General features: G+C 32.1%; 1 protein-coding gene across 1 annotated transcript; it reads right to left on the bottom strand.

The window, feature by feature from the left end:
• Nucleotides 1-1,448: 1,448 nt before the first annotated feature.
• Nucleotides 1,449-12,270, bottom strand: LOC143055217 (uncharacterized). The gene is made up of 4 exons (XM_076228352.1): nt 12,075-12,270; nt 6,642-7,286; nt 5,343-5,452; nt 1,449-2,657 (listed from the first exon to the last, which is right to left on the bottom strand). Exons 1-4 carry the CDS (start codon nt 12,190-12,192, stop codon nt 1,449-1,451), a joined length of 2,082 nt encoding a protein of 693 aa, XP_076084467.1. The 5' UTR covers nt 12,193-12,270.
• Between the last annotated feature and the right edge of the window lie 4,134 nt (nt 12,271-16,404).

Raw genomic sequence — 16,404 nt, 5'->3', positions numbered from 1 at the left:
TGCATATCGAACAGGAATAATTAGCCAGTTAGCATGAAGGTTTAAATTCAACCCTGTTAAGTTGTATGCGCTCGACTTCTATCTAAGTTGGTTTGGAATGACAGTTTTTTTACAGATGTTGTTAATTTGATTATTTTTATCATTTTTTTGCTCTCTCATTTTGTTAACGTTTCATCAAAGACATTCGTTTCTTTATGTAGGTTCTGGTTGAGAGGTTATTTACTATTCTGAGCGAGTATTCTTAGTTTTATAAACATTGTTAGATTGTTAAAAGCTGAGAAAATTAGATTACTTCATTTAATGAATTAACCTTGTAATTAAATTGTCCAAAAATTTATAAACTCAACAAAGAATGATACACGAAAGAACACAAGCATGTGTACAACACGGACGAGCATAATGGGGATCATTTTGGTTACCATATTGGAAGATCTGTATGCAATCTAACAGAATATTATGTTTTTGTAAAGTCAAATTAAAGCTGTGAAAGACATGCTTGTATTCACAAAAAAGGTTTTTGAGCTTCAACTTACGCTATGGGAAGCAGTTAAAAAGTCTTTAAAATAGGTTGTCAGGGGTTTCTGCCATGTACATGCAAGGGAGAGTAGAGCAGTTCTAAAGGTTAATGTAAAAGTCAACAAATGTTTCGAAATTCCCATTGTAATAACTCGCTAACTTGCTCAAGCGGATGATAAAAACTACTATGATATCTTGTATATAATGTTTACTGTAAGGTTATTAAATATTATTTTTATAGAGTGTATCAATAGTTTTTTTACACAAAATTCCATATAATAAATTATTGTGCAAGTTATAAGCGAATTTTCGCTAAATTTTGTACAAATTGTAATTTGTTCAGACACATTTTGTACAAATCATAATTTGTACGAAGTCAAAATACAAATTATAATTTGTACAGTTTTCTTGTACAAATTATAATTTGAACAAAATGATGACTTGTACACAACATATATACCAATCCCGATACATGGAAGTTGAATTTACTCGTTTTGTTGGTTAATATAATTGTTTTTTCAATTTTGTTGGCTTCCTCTTTATAAACTGCTTTTTTGTTAGGAGTATTAGTTATACTTAGTTTCCTCAACAACCGACTCATCAAACCAGGAACACAAGCATATGAGTCCATGGATAATATCATGTCTGACATGGAAAGTGGCATTGGGCTTAAAATATGAACCAAAAAATGTCTCAAAAGTCTGTTTTGACATTTTGCTGTACGTTAATCATACAAGAGTTTTTGTATTTCGACATTAGTTTGAGGAACACTAGTGACGTTGAACAAGACACAGACCATTTTTGCAATGGACTAAACTATTATGGTGGTATTAAACAGTTATAAGATAATAAAAAGATCCCTCTTGTTGCGCTGTCATATGTTGTCAGATATGTTGCAAAAATAAAACAATACAAAAGAGTTAATGCTGTACTTACTTCAATTCTTCACTAAAATCCCACGACTTTACTAAATCGTCTGATACGTGATTTGTGTTATGTTCTATGCACCGGTAATCCGTAGTGAATAAATCTTCAATTGTTTTTCGATTGATAGTAAAATCACCATCTTTACAGGTAAATGTATTTGAATATTGTATGTTTAGACTGTAGCGATTTCGCAGTTCTTTTACGAATCGAAATAAATCGGATCCCACATTTCCATAAGTCTTATTTGATATTCGTGAATCCCATACCTGGAGGGCTATGGTATTAGGTCCTTCACAAACCACAAGTTGTTCACAACCAGACTTATCCAAATCAAATACCCCAACCTGGCGATATAAAGCATTTCTTGTCCGTCGATTTTCTTTATCGATTATAATACTCACACGATACTGCTTAATGTACCATGCAATAATGTGGTTGAAGAAAGCCGGAGGAAGAAACTTAAATTCTAAGCATAACCAACTAGTTTTGCGAGTTGATTGACTTCCTTCAGAAAACTGCCTCCGAACTTCAGAGAAAGAGCATGACTTTATCATACAAGGCATGTATAATTTATTTGAGTCTTTCAAGTTCACAATAATATCAAACCGTTTCATCACTTCAATTAAATGTTCTTTGTTGGCTTCAAATTTCAATTCTGGTTCTTTGCTAAACAGGAGAGATATGAGTGACTCTGATATTTGTCCAGTGTCTTTCAGTGTTTGCCAGTCATCTGAAACCTTGATATTATTTTCAATTTTATCACTAACAAGACATCTGAATGCATCTATTAACCATTTAGGGTCCAAAATAACAAAATCTGCTAATTTTTCCTCATTAAAGTAGACAACTGTACCAATATCATGGCAGTATTGCAAGCATTGTTTTACATCATCATCTTTGCTGATATTAATATCTTCATGTTTTGCTATTTTCAATAATCTTTGAATTGATGAAATTGGTACCTTGCTTTCTTTCAACTTTAATAAGACTTGCTGAAACAAAAGCCATTTTAACGGACAATCTTGACCCCAATCTCTCATAGCCATAGCTTGACGTGAAATTTCTTCTCTGATCTCTTCAAATACACAATCATCATCTTCAGTATTAGAAATAAAATAAATTTTTCTCAGATGTCCTTTTTTTTCCTGGTTATACAAAACTTGTCCTAAATTGTCAATAAATTGTTGCTTTCGTTGATCACGCTCTGAAGATTTCTACAAGAAATTTTAAAATTAGGACAATCGATTAAACGAATGATTGGTGATCACTTATAAAGCTTTGCTTATCATCTTTTTTGATGATAATAGTTTCAATCGACATATAGTACATGTGGAATAATACATCGTTTGCAATACACAAACGTTACTCAATATAAATGTATTCGTTCGTTTAAAGTCTGAATGTTAAACATACAGCCCTATAAGGTTTGGACAATTTGTGTTCCCGTTTCAAAGCTTGGATGGATTGCACAGGGCAACGACGACATCTCTCATTAAGATATGTTTTCCGCTTAAAGTTATCCAACGTAATACATTTGAATTGATCTTATAATACTTTGTAGGCACATGATTTGGTTTAATTTAAAATCAATGATAAAAGTTTTGGACACTTGAAATCTGTTTTCGCGTAACTGATTCATGCTGATATCAAGATACAAATCAAGAATCAGGCTTATATGTCATTGTTTTACAAATGTAGACAGATTGAAAAGGATTGATTGCTCCGCTTGCTTTGTGTTAGACATCACTTCCAACACTATTATGTTATTTCTTGGCGGTCATTTTGTATAGGCAGAGGAAGCCGATGAACCCGGAAAACACCAGCGACCTTCTGTGAGAAAACGGAAAATCCTAGTCAATGAATATTTGAGTCGAGTGCATCTGACATTTTTTGGATTCGAACCCACGACCTCGGTGTTGACTGGCTCTTGATATGGTAGTACGATTATCAAAACCACTCGACCACCGATGCCTCGATTTAAAGGGAATGTACACTCCATACCCAACTAATAAATAAGTTTGTTTTCTGTTAGCATTCTATATAATTGCAGGTTAATTACGCAGTCTTTATCACAACAGTCATTGCCTCGATTAGAGACTTTGACGATAAATGTATGCTGTTAGTGATAATGCTTGGTTCAAACATCTGTAACCAATTATTAAAGTTATCTTCTGCTGGTGTCGAATGCCGATTTACCTCCTTCATTCAGAGGGTGGTTGTCCTTTAATTATTAAGTTCAGAAACAAAGTAAAACTATCCTATACTATTGTTATATGTTACTTCATGGGACTTTTATTGAATGAATCAACACCTAAAACTAAATGAAAGTAATAGGGTATACTTTACATGGTTTCACCTAATATTCTAAATTTTGAATGACATTTTACGTATAACACTCGGATTATCCATATATAAGGTGTCATTCGCTTTTCACAAAGTATGTTTTCGTTGGATGTTTAGATACTTGAAAAAGTAGTGAATTTAAAATTGATGCATCGTGTTTTTAAAACATATACATAAAGATCTGTTTTTTTCAAACATAATGTTCCCCTTATAAGTTGTGATGGATTCGTGTTGCTTATGAATCATCTGGTAACAACTTGGTCAATATCCACGTTCAATTGAGGTACTAAAGTTTGGAAGTAAATAAAAAACTCTTTACCTTTACTGTAAACGTGTACTTTAACAGGTCGAAATTTATATATCCCGTCATTGCGTTATTGTGCTTTCGTTAATTGTTATCTTGTGTTTAAATTTTGAATATGGATTCTTTGGGATTTTGTTGTTCTTTTGTCACGATATTATCACAATTTTTATTGCTATACTTTAAATTTTCACATTTTTATTTAGCATGCCTGTTTGGTTTGTTCATGTATTGTCGTCAATATTATGTAATTCGATGCAACTCTCGTGCAAGCAAGAGGTTTACCTTTCTACAAAACCAGGTTTAAATCACCATTTACCACAGGTACATGAGTAAATGCTTGTACCAAGTCAGGAATATGGCAGGTTTTTTTCCGTTTGTTTGATGTGTTTGAGTTTTTGATTCCTTCGATCGAGGACTTTCAGTTTTGAATCTTCGTTAGAGTTTTTTTAGTAATTTTGTTTTACTTTGCAGACATCATAATTATGATGTCATTAAATGCGGTAAAAAAGAATTTGTATATTGTAATCGATCGTTTTCATAAGAAGTTTCATCCACCTGTTAGGGTTTGATTATTAAGATGCAATGCCTTTTGTGCTCAAAGACGAAATGGATAAAATTACATATATTTATTGCAAAAAAACATACTTCAAAGAAAACGGAAGATTATTAAGTAAAATTCATTGATTTAGTATATATTTGTTAAGGGGCCAGCTGAAGGACGCCTCCGGGTTCGAGAATTTCTCGCTACATTGAAGACCTGTTGGTGACCTTCTGCTGTTGTTTTTTCTGTGGTCTCTTTGACACATTCCCCATGTCAATTCTCAATTTTACTAAATACAGGCAAAAGTCATAATTCGATTTAGAGAAAACAAATCTGGGCTACACTCCAAAGCCAGGGGAATCAACACATCATATACAAGAGGGAATCACGAAACAACAGAAACACCGAAGTGCAACAAATACAAACACCAATGCAACATACATGGACACGAACTATTACATAACAAATGTCATATTCCTGAAATGCGGATCAACTTGAGGTACTCCAATATCATATATAGTGCATCAACAACAAAAAATGTTTTGCAGTAGTATTGGACATTTTCACATGATTTAATAAATCAAATAATCAAAGCATCAACTTCGGTTTTGTATATACTCAAATGTCAATGCTCTGTTTTCCTAACCTGCTTTACCCCTGGTCTTGTTTATGTTTCTGTAATCATGAATTTACAGGAATATATAAGTTTACCTTGAAATGATCTTCATTTGTACATATAACAATGATTGGAGGGTCCAGTTTGCCTTTCTTTGTAGTCGACCAGTAGCAGTGAATGGCATCAAACCAAAAACTTACATACTCTGTTTTATAAGTATTTAGATATTATTTAAAAGGTAATAGTATATTTCAGTTTTGCTATAAATTGTATATCTAAACCCATACACCAATTCGTTTAGAATGTTCAAAATAGATACCTTGCAAAAAGTATAAAAAGAGGGACGAAAGATACCAGAGGGATAGTCAAACTCATAAATCCAAAATGACCTGACAACGCCTGGCTAAAAATGAAAGAAGACAAACAGACAAACAATAGAACACATGACACAACATAGAAAACTAAAGAATAAGTAACACGAACCTCATTAAAAACTAGCCGTGATCTCAGTTGCTCCAGAAGGGTAAGCAGATCCTGCATGTGGCACCCGTCGTGTTGCTAATGTTATAACAAATCCGGTAAATAGTCCAATTTGGTTTAGTCATAATCATTCAACCGACCCTCTAGATGTAAGTCAATATATGAGATCTTAAATTTATCTGTTGTATCCTTTATCTCTAATTCGATGGGATAGATGCGTTTGAAATAGTCACCAAATTTTGAATTATTTAGTGGAAGAACGGCATCTATATAGCGGAAAACGGAGATAAAGGATATTGCTAACTTCTTAACGTTCTTCCTAAGAAGTCCCTGTATGAAGTCAGCCTAATATTAATAAAGAAACAAGTCGGCAAGAAGAGGGGCACAATTGGTTCCCGTATGAATAGAAACTTGTCATCAATAAACTAGAACTAACCTACTACAATACTATTTTCATCAGTAGTATGTATAAGAATCGATAACACACAAGTGACCTAATAAACTACATAGAATATACTATTATTTGTTGTTTTAGCCATAGAGTTGTCAGTTTATACTCGATCCACACGTATGAGTTTGAATGTCAATCTGATATATTCTGCTTCATTTCATACAAATTAGAGGTATAATTAGCTAAATATGCAGGATTTAATCAACCATTTTCTATCTGAGTGAATGCCTGTGCAAAATTAGGTAAGTGATAGACGTTTTCTGTTCGATCGAAGGGGTTGATTTTTTTATTTCTTTCATTCGATAAATAACCTTCTGCGTTGAATTGTCCAATGGAGTATGGTATTTTTTCTTTAAAAAAAAACACATGTATGATTTATGAGGTCAGATAATCTGCTAAGAATTTATAAGCGTAACAACAATAGATCAGTGTTTTGTGTAGTTGTCGTAATTCAAGAACTTACGTGCAGAGTCTTCAAAATCTATCCCTTGGCTCCCAGCAGTGCTGAATTCTAAACTGTCTGTTACGAGCAAATAAACTGCAAATTTTGACAGGAAGACTTGGTGTGTGGCATAAAAATCCTTCTGACCTGCAAAATCCCACAACCAACAAAACGCCATACCAACCTGGTCCTCATCCTTGTTTTGAAGGCATGATGTCATAATTTTAGAAGTCAATTCTTTGAGTTTTTCATCGTTAACAGGGTCAGACTTGTTTTTATTTGGAAAACTTTTTAATTTACTGTCTTTCACATTTTTTAATTCAAAATTATCCGGTTCTATTTTAATTAATTCATTCTCGTCTACTACATGTTTATCTCTATTGTTGGAGGCAGAAGCATTAATGTCTGCTCTACTGATACCCTCTAATACGGTAGGATCACTTTCAAAATTTACATAACTGTTTATCTCAGTGTCGCCGTCATTGATACCTCTGTGATCAATTTCATCAGAACTTTTCAATATATTTTTTCCTATAACACTTGATTCATCTGCGTTAGAACTGACAGGTTGCTGATCAACAACTGTTTCTTCAGTTGCGCCTTCTACATTAATATTCTTCACTTTATACACTTGATAAATCAATCTTGCTAGATCATCGTCTGTCTCTGTTAGTATGAAAAAGAAATTGAGATAAGTGAACAGATGAACCAAGAGTTTAATGTTTACTTTTTGGATTTTATGCACACGAAGAAGATTACACGAATATGTTTACAGTGGAATAATTTACTGTTTGGTTTATATTTAAATTTGGATCATATTCTGTTGTATTTTTATATAGAAAATATGGACCTCCAAGTTAACGTACATTAGAAATGGCAAAAATCAATTAAATCTTTATGGTGATAAACAGTAGCTTAATTTGGTTCATTTGTACTGTGTTTCTTTCTCATACCCAGTGATGAGACGGAAGCGAGGTGATTGAACATTTTATACCAATAAATTAATTTTCTATAATGTTAGTGTTATTTTTACATTTCTTGAGCTGTGTGAGAAAAATATTTGTTATCACTAATGAAATATCTGTAGTCGGCAAATGATTAGTCGAAATTTAAATATGATGTCAAATTGTTTTGTTTTCTTCTGAATTTTTCTATTGTGACGTCATGGAAAAGGGCGACCATGCCTGATGACGTCGCATTTAAAGAAAAAATCTTTGAAAACGAAGGATAAAAATCATCAGAGAAACGGATTACAACACTATAACTCGTGTATTACGATAGTTCTCTACTCTCGACTGTTACATTTAAATGATCCAAAAGCTCGGCAAGTCTCGCGCTTTAGAGTGGAGCGGAAATATCTTTATACACTTGTTGTAGTATAAGAAGTTATATATCTAACTGTTTAATATATTTAATATAAACAATCGATTTCGAGTATTAGATGTATTTAACAGCCTTAACAAAAAATTTACAGAACACTTTAAAACAATTGTTATATATAAATAAATGTTATACCTATTTCTGTGAAATATCACAGGATATCAAGAGTATTGGATATAACTAGTTTGTATTATATTTCTTTTTCTTGCATTTATAAAAGTGAACCAATTCCTTTGAATTCTCTTAATTTTAGCCTAGTATTGATAGTGGAAGATATTAACAAGCAAAATCGAGGGAATTGTGCAAATGATGATACAAGCATGAAAATTACCACAAAGCATCATTATTATATACTTTGTAAGAAATAACTGCTGGCCATTAAAAAAAATAATTTTTTCAAGATGGCCACGGCCATTTTCTAAAATGGCTGTTTTCTTTAATTTGAAAATACTGATTTTTCTGGAAAACTTTTCTTTGAACTTCTTTTAGTAAAAACCAATTACCAGGTTTGGTGGCTACCTTCCTTACATCACATATTTTTAAAATGAATATTTGACATATCCAGTATTTGCGCATGCGCGAAAATGTAACAAAATTCTTTCAAAAACATTTGAACTATTTACTATATATTTAGTGTTTTTTTATTTCTAATGATATAATGAATTGGTTTAATAACATTTTTCAAGGTTATGATACACATGTGTTTCACACTTTTGCGCATGTGCAAACTATTTATAGACATCAAGAGCGATTTGTATGCACTACCAGGCAGTTCTCAGGTATTTGATGGTTGAGGCGAAAATGTAGTTAATCTGGAGAAACATCAAATGTAACTGCAAATCAGCCACTTTTTGAAATGCCTAAGCAAATTCAGTGGGAATGGCCTGATTTGTAAGGAAAATATAAGTGTATCGTCATGTTTGGTGGATTGCACATTGAAATGACTTGTTATAAAACTCTGGGTAATATATTGCGTGATAGGGGATATACATGTTGTCTTACTGAAGCCAATATTGCAACACCAAGAACGGCAGATTATTTTTATGTATGTTCAAATGTACCTAGGACTAGACAGGCGCATCAGACAACTGCATGTATTTTGCTCAAAAATTGTTAATTTCAGAATATATAATTATGTCATGACTCTGTGACGTTCAATGATTTAAAAAACTGGTGTAAGGAAATAGAGTCATCTCGACTACAGTTTAATTCCTGGCGTTCAATTATAAATTAAGAACTTCTTCTGATTTTGGTATTATGCTCATTTCATGAGTTACAGTCCATATAAAGCATGATAGTGTATTGTTTAAGGTCTTAGTCGTGTAAATTATGCTCGATCGTTACCGACTAATCTCCGAGATATGACCTCCCTTCCCGAACATCACCCACAGGTGGCAATAGAATTTGAAAATGGTAATTTCACTGTACGTAAGGCCAGTAAATTTCTTTCTTGTATTACAATTGATTAGGCACAAAAGCAGAATAATGCAATTGTGAAGGGCGATATTGGTGACATAGGATTAACCGAAGCTCCCATTTAGACAAATGGATGGTTACTTTTGGTAGCTGGACCAGTAGTCAGTATACCAAAAGATTAATTTGAAAGATCTAGTGGTTTGGGTCATTCTAAAACAGACGAACGACATAACAAAGACTCTACGAAAACACAAAAAGATTTCTTTAAACAGCTTTAAAGGCTTTGCAAGTATGAACGAGTTTGGAAATTCATTTCTAGAAGAGTCGTCAGATGTGTAAAAAAAATACTTCATTTAGGAAATTGTTGATCGGAAACAGGTAAGATATGTAAATAAACTCCAAGATATTTGTCCAAACAATACGAAGATCTTTTGAAGCAAATGCAAAACAAAGGAAACCCTGCTTTTTATAACCAAATAAAAAAGAACAACTTCCTATTTTGGCCGCAAAATGAAACTGGAAACGTCTTTGTCAAAAACAAAGCTAGGGAACCTTAAAAGGGATTGCGATATCTTTTCTAGACTTTTCATTTCTTGTCACAGTAGACACTTTTACTTGGAAGATTTCTTTATCCATTGAAACCAAACTGCTCCTCCGTCTTTATCTCAGGATGCCAATTGAAATAGTGGTATTAAATCGCTGTAAATGGGTTCACCTGAAACATTTTGCGATTTGCTGATCCGAATTCGGACGCATTTATCGTTGGTGGGGCAACAACAATGGTTAATTCCAGGTCACAAAGTTGGGCAAAAATATTTGATGATTATGCTAATGATGTCATACTGCCTTATGTAAAATCTTGCATCGATAAGTATTTAAAAGTAGACATTCTATTTGATGTTTACAAAATGAATAATTTAAAGGCTGTGACAAGACAAAGGCAGGGTTCTTGTGCCAGATGGAAAGGTGTTGGTTCTGGTAGAACACCAAGGGTATGGAGTAGTTTTCTCTGTGAAGATGACAACAAAACGAAATTGTTCAAGTTTCTTGCTGACAAAATTGCTTCTTAAGAGACTAATACAAATGTGTATGTTACTCATGGTGAAAATATTCTTTGCAATTTCAATAAAGATACTTGCTATCTATCCCCTTGTAATCATGAAGAAACAGATACACGAGTGTTTGTCCATGTTCGGCATGATTATGAAAAGTGTTGTAAAATGTAATTTTAGGTAGTACTGACACAGATGTAGTAGTATCAAGAATTGCAGCAATCGCAAAATTAGGTAGAAAAAATTGCGGATAGGTTATGGAAGGAATAACGACTTTTGATGGCTTCCTGCACGTAACATATCAAATGCGTTTGGTCCTTGTGTTGCTGCTTTTCCTTTCGTCCATGCATTTAGTGGATGTGGCACTTTGTCGAATTGTCATGAAAGAGGCAAAAGGTCAGCTTGGCTAACAATGGAAGGTTTTCCTGATGTAAAAGATGTTTTTTTAGGCTAAAGTATGGAGCGAGCCACGATGTGAATTGTTTGCCAGGAAGCAGAGGCATTGTGATGCAATTCCGCCTACAAGAGGTTCTTTTGCAGAGCACATCAAAAGAGAAGTATATCAAGGAGGAGTTGCTTGGGCTCAGCATTATTCATGTATTCGACAGGTACGTGTTCCAAGTCATGAACACTGTGGTTGGATGAAAGAAAGAATCAGTGACAGTTGAAAACCAAAATGGACTTCTTTGACTGCCGTTGCATCCTCGTGTCAGAAAACTTTGAAATGCGGAGCCGAAAACCGAGCTGTGTCGGTAACTGTAGATGCTACCGTTCTGGCATTCCTTGTACGGGTTGTTGTAAAGGCAACTATCAGATAATTATAAAATAAGCAACCTGTCTTTCTAACCAAACTAGGCATTTAAACTTAACAAAGTGTTAACATTTGTTAAGTTGATGGAAATCATAAAAATATTTTCTACGTTTTTGCCGCCATTTTGGAACCGGAAGTCACTATTTTTCTTCATTTATGTGTTGTTTCGTCGTACTTAGGAACTTTTTTAAACGTTTTATCATAACTTACATTGAATTATATATCCCTTGTGAAGTTGCTTGAAAGTATAAAAATTGAAATTTTTGACTTTTTTGCCGGTATTTTGAAACCGGAAGTCACCTTTAGTTTCATTAATGTATTGTCTAGTCGTAATTTAGGAACTGTCATTTACTTTTTATCAAATCTAACATTGGATTTTACATATAACACACCTTTTAAAGGATCAACGAATTATTGTCAATTTGTAATGACGCCATTTCCGAAATGTGTGGTGGCCATCTTGAAAAAATGATTTTTTTTCTGGCCAGCAGCGGATTTTTTTTTAGTATCATTTAGTCAACCTTTATACCATATTTCATGCTTGTATCACGATTTGCACAATTATGTCCATAATATCTCCCACTATGACTCCCTTTAGTTAATTTAAACCGTTTTGAAAACTAGTTTACATATGCTCTGCAAGCATCTAAATATATGTAAATATGACGAAACTTACACCACTTCACATTTTTGAAATTGATTCGAGAATGTAACGCAATATTGTAAAAACAATTATTTCCATTCTTCAAATCGAATGATTAAAACTTAAATCTGAATAACCAAATAGCGTCTTACCATTACATGGGCTCCATTTCCCATTAGCAATATTGATATTGCATTTCTCGACTTCAATTCCGTCTGTACTCTGTGTAGAAGTCACATCTTTCTTTTTCTGCCACATTAATCTTCGCATTAAACTGGTTTTTCCAACTCCGCTTTTGCCAATAAAAACAAGTCTTGCAAAATGAAGTTTTCCACATTCATCTGTCAGCAAAAGTTCATGTATAAACTTTTGTCCTTCGTCATCTAATAAGAAAAATAAACACATGTTCTACTACTTCAAAAAATATACATGCAAACCAATATGTTATTGTGTCATGTTCAGGTTTTGTACATGTTAACTTGACTTTTTTGTTTATCTGCCTTATGTATACGTCATGCTAGTGTTGTTAGCGTTTTTTTAGTTGACACATTAGTTTGTTTGTTTTGGGTTGGAAATTTTTGGAGGGCGGATTAAGATTATAATACAATATTAACAGATATACCCCTGTTATATATTTTTTCAAATATTTTGTCTGTTTGGTTAGTTCACATATTGTTTTAAATAAAACAGAATTTTACGCAAATGTCATACAAATGAGATGTTTAACTAGCTAAAACAACAGGTTTAATTCACCATTTTCTACACAAAGAAATGCCTGTACCAAGTCAGGAATATGACAGTTGTTTTACATTCGTTAAGTGTATTTTAACTTTTTATTTCTGTCATTTGATAAGGGATTGTTCATTTTGAATGTTCCTATGAGTAGTTTTGCTGTTTAGTCTAATGATATTGATTTACTTCAATACATATCTGTCGTTTCATATCCATTTATTTGCGTTGATACGTCATCTGTAACTTTATATAGAGAAATCTGGTCAGTAACGGTATGTTTGATAACGTGTCTCAAAACATCTTTTGTCTAACAGATGTTTATACAAATAAGGAGATATGTTATAATTGTCATTCAACAAACTTTATAAGAACAAAAAAGGCTCATTGTCGTTTTATTTTCATTACTTTGTATGGAAACGTCACCTGCAATTACATAGATGATTAATGTATTCTCTCAAAATATATTTTGTTCTGCAAATTTGTTTTTGTTGGAAGATAATGATTATTTAAAAAAAAACATAGTAATATTGACGAAATGTCTTCACAGAGATATTTTGAATCAAACAGTAACGTTTGGCAAATCAGATCGTTTAACTTGTATTCGATTTAGTGTTACCAAAATGGATGGCTAACATTTGAATTTAATGTAAACTGTGTATTACATGTATTATGTTTTGTTTACTGCTGCGCTGGTAATGTCATACTTGTGTTCTAATGAAATTGTCAAAGGATCTCTAATGAGGGTTCATATATTAGAAAAAAACTAAAAAAAGGTAGTCGTTTTTCATATATTGTTTCTTAGTCTAATGCTATTGATGAACTTTTTCTTATATTTTAAACAATGAAGACTCGGAGATAATTTACTTATTTATCGTTTCATTTTCATCAATTTGTGTAGATATTTCACCTGTAGCTATATATAAAGATATGGTATGCATGTGACTCAATATAAAAATTATATAACAAATAAGATTGATCTAGAAGATAGATAAGTTTTAAAAAAATCATCATAATCGGAATAATAAAAAAAGTCGTCAAAAATACTACACGGCTATATCATATACCATTCGAAAATATGTTTACCTTGCGACTAGTTTTGGGGTCAAACATCAAGATCAAGGTCAGAAATATGACAGTTGTTGTACATTCGCTTGATGTGTTTAACAACTGATTTTGCCATTTGATAAGTGACTTCCCGTTTTGAATTTTCCTCGAAGTTCAGTATTTTTGTGATTTCAATTTTTTCATTGACATGAAAGAGACATTGCATAATAAAATTAACATTGTCATCATGTACTGCATTTGTATACTGACATAGACATCGGCATCATTGTGTTTTGCATAACAATGATTATAAACATAAATTAGTGTAGCTACTAATACTAAGCACTTACGTTTAAGGAGGCTCCTGGGTACAAAAATTTTAGCAAAAAATTAAACCTTTATTTTTTCATTACAAATTTAATTTATTACACTATTAGTTGTTACTTTATGATATGGTACAAAAAACAACCCACAAAAATGATTTGGTTTGGCCCCAGATGACTTTAAAACTTGAAAAAGCTCCAAATTATCTCCCTTTGGTGCGAAAATGCCAGTTTTTAGCCTTAAATTTGAAATATCTTTTTTAACTCATCGGTGACCTATATTTTTTATTATTGTTTTTAAATAAGCTGTACATAAACTAAATTATTGTAAAATTTAAGCGATTTCTTATATTAGGTTATTTTTTTATTTCGATATTTCCTCTTTTTCTCCTATTAGTTCAACAGAAAAAAAGGACATTAACAAAAATGTATGCTTTTTGCAGAGGCAGATTTTAGCTTAAATGAACGGTGACCCCATTTTTTTATTTCATTTTTCTTTGAAGTATATGATAAAGTTCATTTATGAAAAAATATAGCGAAATCCTATATTAGAAAAAAAAAATCATTTATACCCAGGAGCCCCCTTAACATGTTTTACTCTGTTTTGCAATGAAAATTATGTGACCATTGTAAATATCTTTTTGAAATACAGAATACATTCTTGTGAATTTTTGGTTATAACGTGCAATTAATAGCCTAATTTGATAGAGATTATGTACTATCATGTACTAATTCATTCTATTTGCCAATAGTCAGGACACATTGCCTCATGACAATTATATTGTGGCTTAACTGAACTTGTATTTACTTTCATAAATTGTTTATATTTGTTTACTTTTGTTTAGAAATAAGTCATGCTGATACACGGAATATCATATTTACTGAATTGACAAAAACAGGAAATATATACTTTCTATAAATAGACAAACATCTTATTGTGGATACACAATTCATTCTCCAAGTTATTTTATGCGTGTAAGTAGTGTTTGACAAATCCAATGAACGCTATGTTTGCCTATTTGACCCAATTTCTTTTCTTTTCTTTTATAAGATCGATGTCTTTGTTATACTAGTAGAAAAGCGGAGCTTACCAACGTCGCCGACCTTTAATAACACTATCACAACAAAGACAAAACAAACTGAAAAAAGGAAACAATGCAATTTATTATTAGATGGTATTGCTCCTGCTCATAATCTTAGATAAGTTAATTTTTTATGCAAAGTAATGACTCTGAACAATATGATTTATGTTTGACGACAATATTTTGAACCCAGTTTCCGAAAACAAAATATGTGCGTGATTATAGAAGAATACAGTATAACATGTAACTTCGAAACTCGTTCTAGATATGTAACAAATGTATGAAAATTATGTCTTATAAAATAAAATAAGATATTATAAACAAAAACACATTTTAACAAAATATTTGACCCTCTTTCTTTTAATAAAAGATGCATAGATGATTCCTAGGATGATTCATTTCCGTTTAATAATCAAATTTTATTTTAATTATTATATTTATCCCAAGAGAATTCAACTTACTCAGAGTATTATAAAAACAAATGATATGTATTGGAACACATCTACTCATTGAATCTTAATTATATAACAAAGACAAGGCTTGAAAGCTACATCAAGCAAGCCGTTTTAGTTTTGACGGTATTAAATGTATTGTAGTCAATTCGTTCGGTGTTTTTTTTTAAATTACCTAGTGTGCATAATTTGTTAGAATACTTTTCCATAAGTAGCTTTGTCTTTGTTGAAGGCCATTTTGTTTCCATACTTTATTTTATCCTCAGAAACTGTTGGTGGATAGATGTTTCAGTGGCACACCTCCTTATTTTAAAATGGGTTACTGTGCGTGTTATATATATATCACAATCATTTAGAAAATATAATGTAAATTTTGCTGTTCTAACAAACAACTTTTCGCAGTATACTGTATACTTACCAACTATAATAGTAATGATGATATATGTAACGCGATGAGCATTGGAGTAACCTAAAATTATAATTTAAACATGTCAAGATTCGATCTCCATAGCCTTCAAGTGGCATGCGCTTGTACTAAGTCGAAAATATGACAGTTGTTTTCAATTCGTTTAATGTGTTTGGTTTTAACTTTGATTTTGCTGTTTGCATTGGTTTGGTTAAATGAAGAAAGGCATCGTGTAAGACGTATCTTATTTTATACCAAACATGTTTAGATAGTGAGCAATTGATAAGAACTGAAAGTTTTGAAAAGTATTTCATCCTGATATCTTTTCAAATAGTCTAGAGGACCATCATTTATGTTTCAGTGGCTTTGTCAAATGCAAAAGACAACGCAATTGGAAAACTAAGCATACTAGAATATACTTTACTTTAAGTTTTATTTCTTTG

Source organism: Mytilus galloprovincialis, chromosome 12, assembly GCF_965363235.1.
Source record: "Mytilus galloprovincialis chromosome 12, xbMytGall1.hap1.1, whole genome shotgun sequence".
Lineage (NCBI taxonomy): Eukaryota > Metazoa > Mollusca > Bivalvia > Mytilida > Mytilidae > Mytilus > Mytilus galloprovincialis.
Note: the sequence above shows the minus strand (reverse complement) of the source record. Positions and strands in the feature narration are given on the sequence as shown.

Excerpts from the sequence above, each read along its gene's own strand:
- LOC143055217 (XM_076228352.1), bottom strand. The coding sequence starts at position 12,192 with ATGCGAAGATTAATGTGGCAGAAAAAGAAAGATGTGACTTCTACACAG. Across the intron at positions 5,453-6,641 it reads AGATTTTGAAGACTCTGCAC|AGTATGTAAGTTTTTGGTTT; the intron begins GTAAGTTCTTGA and ends CTTATAAAACAG. Across the intron at positions 2,658-5,342 it reads CAAATGAAGATCATTTCAAG|AAATCTTCAGAGCGTGATCA; the intron begins GTAAACTTATAT and ends AATTTCTTGTAG.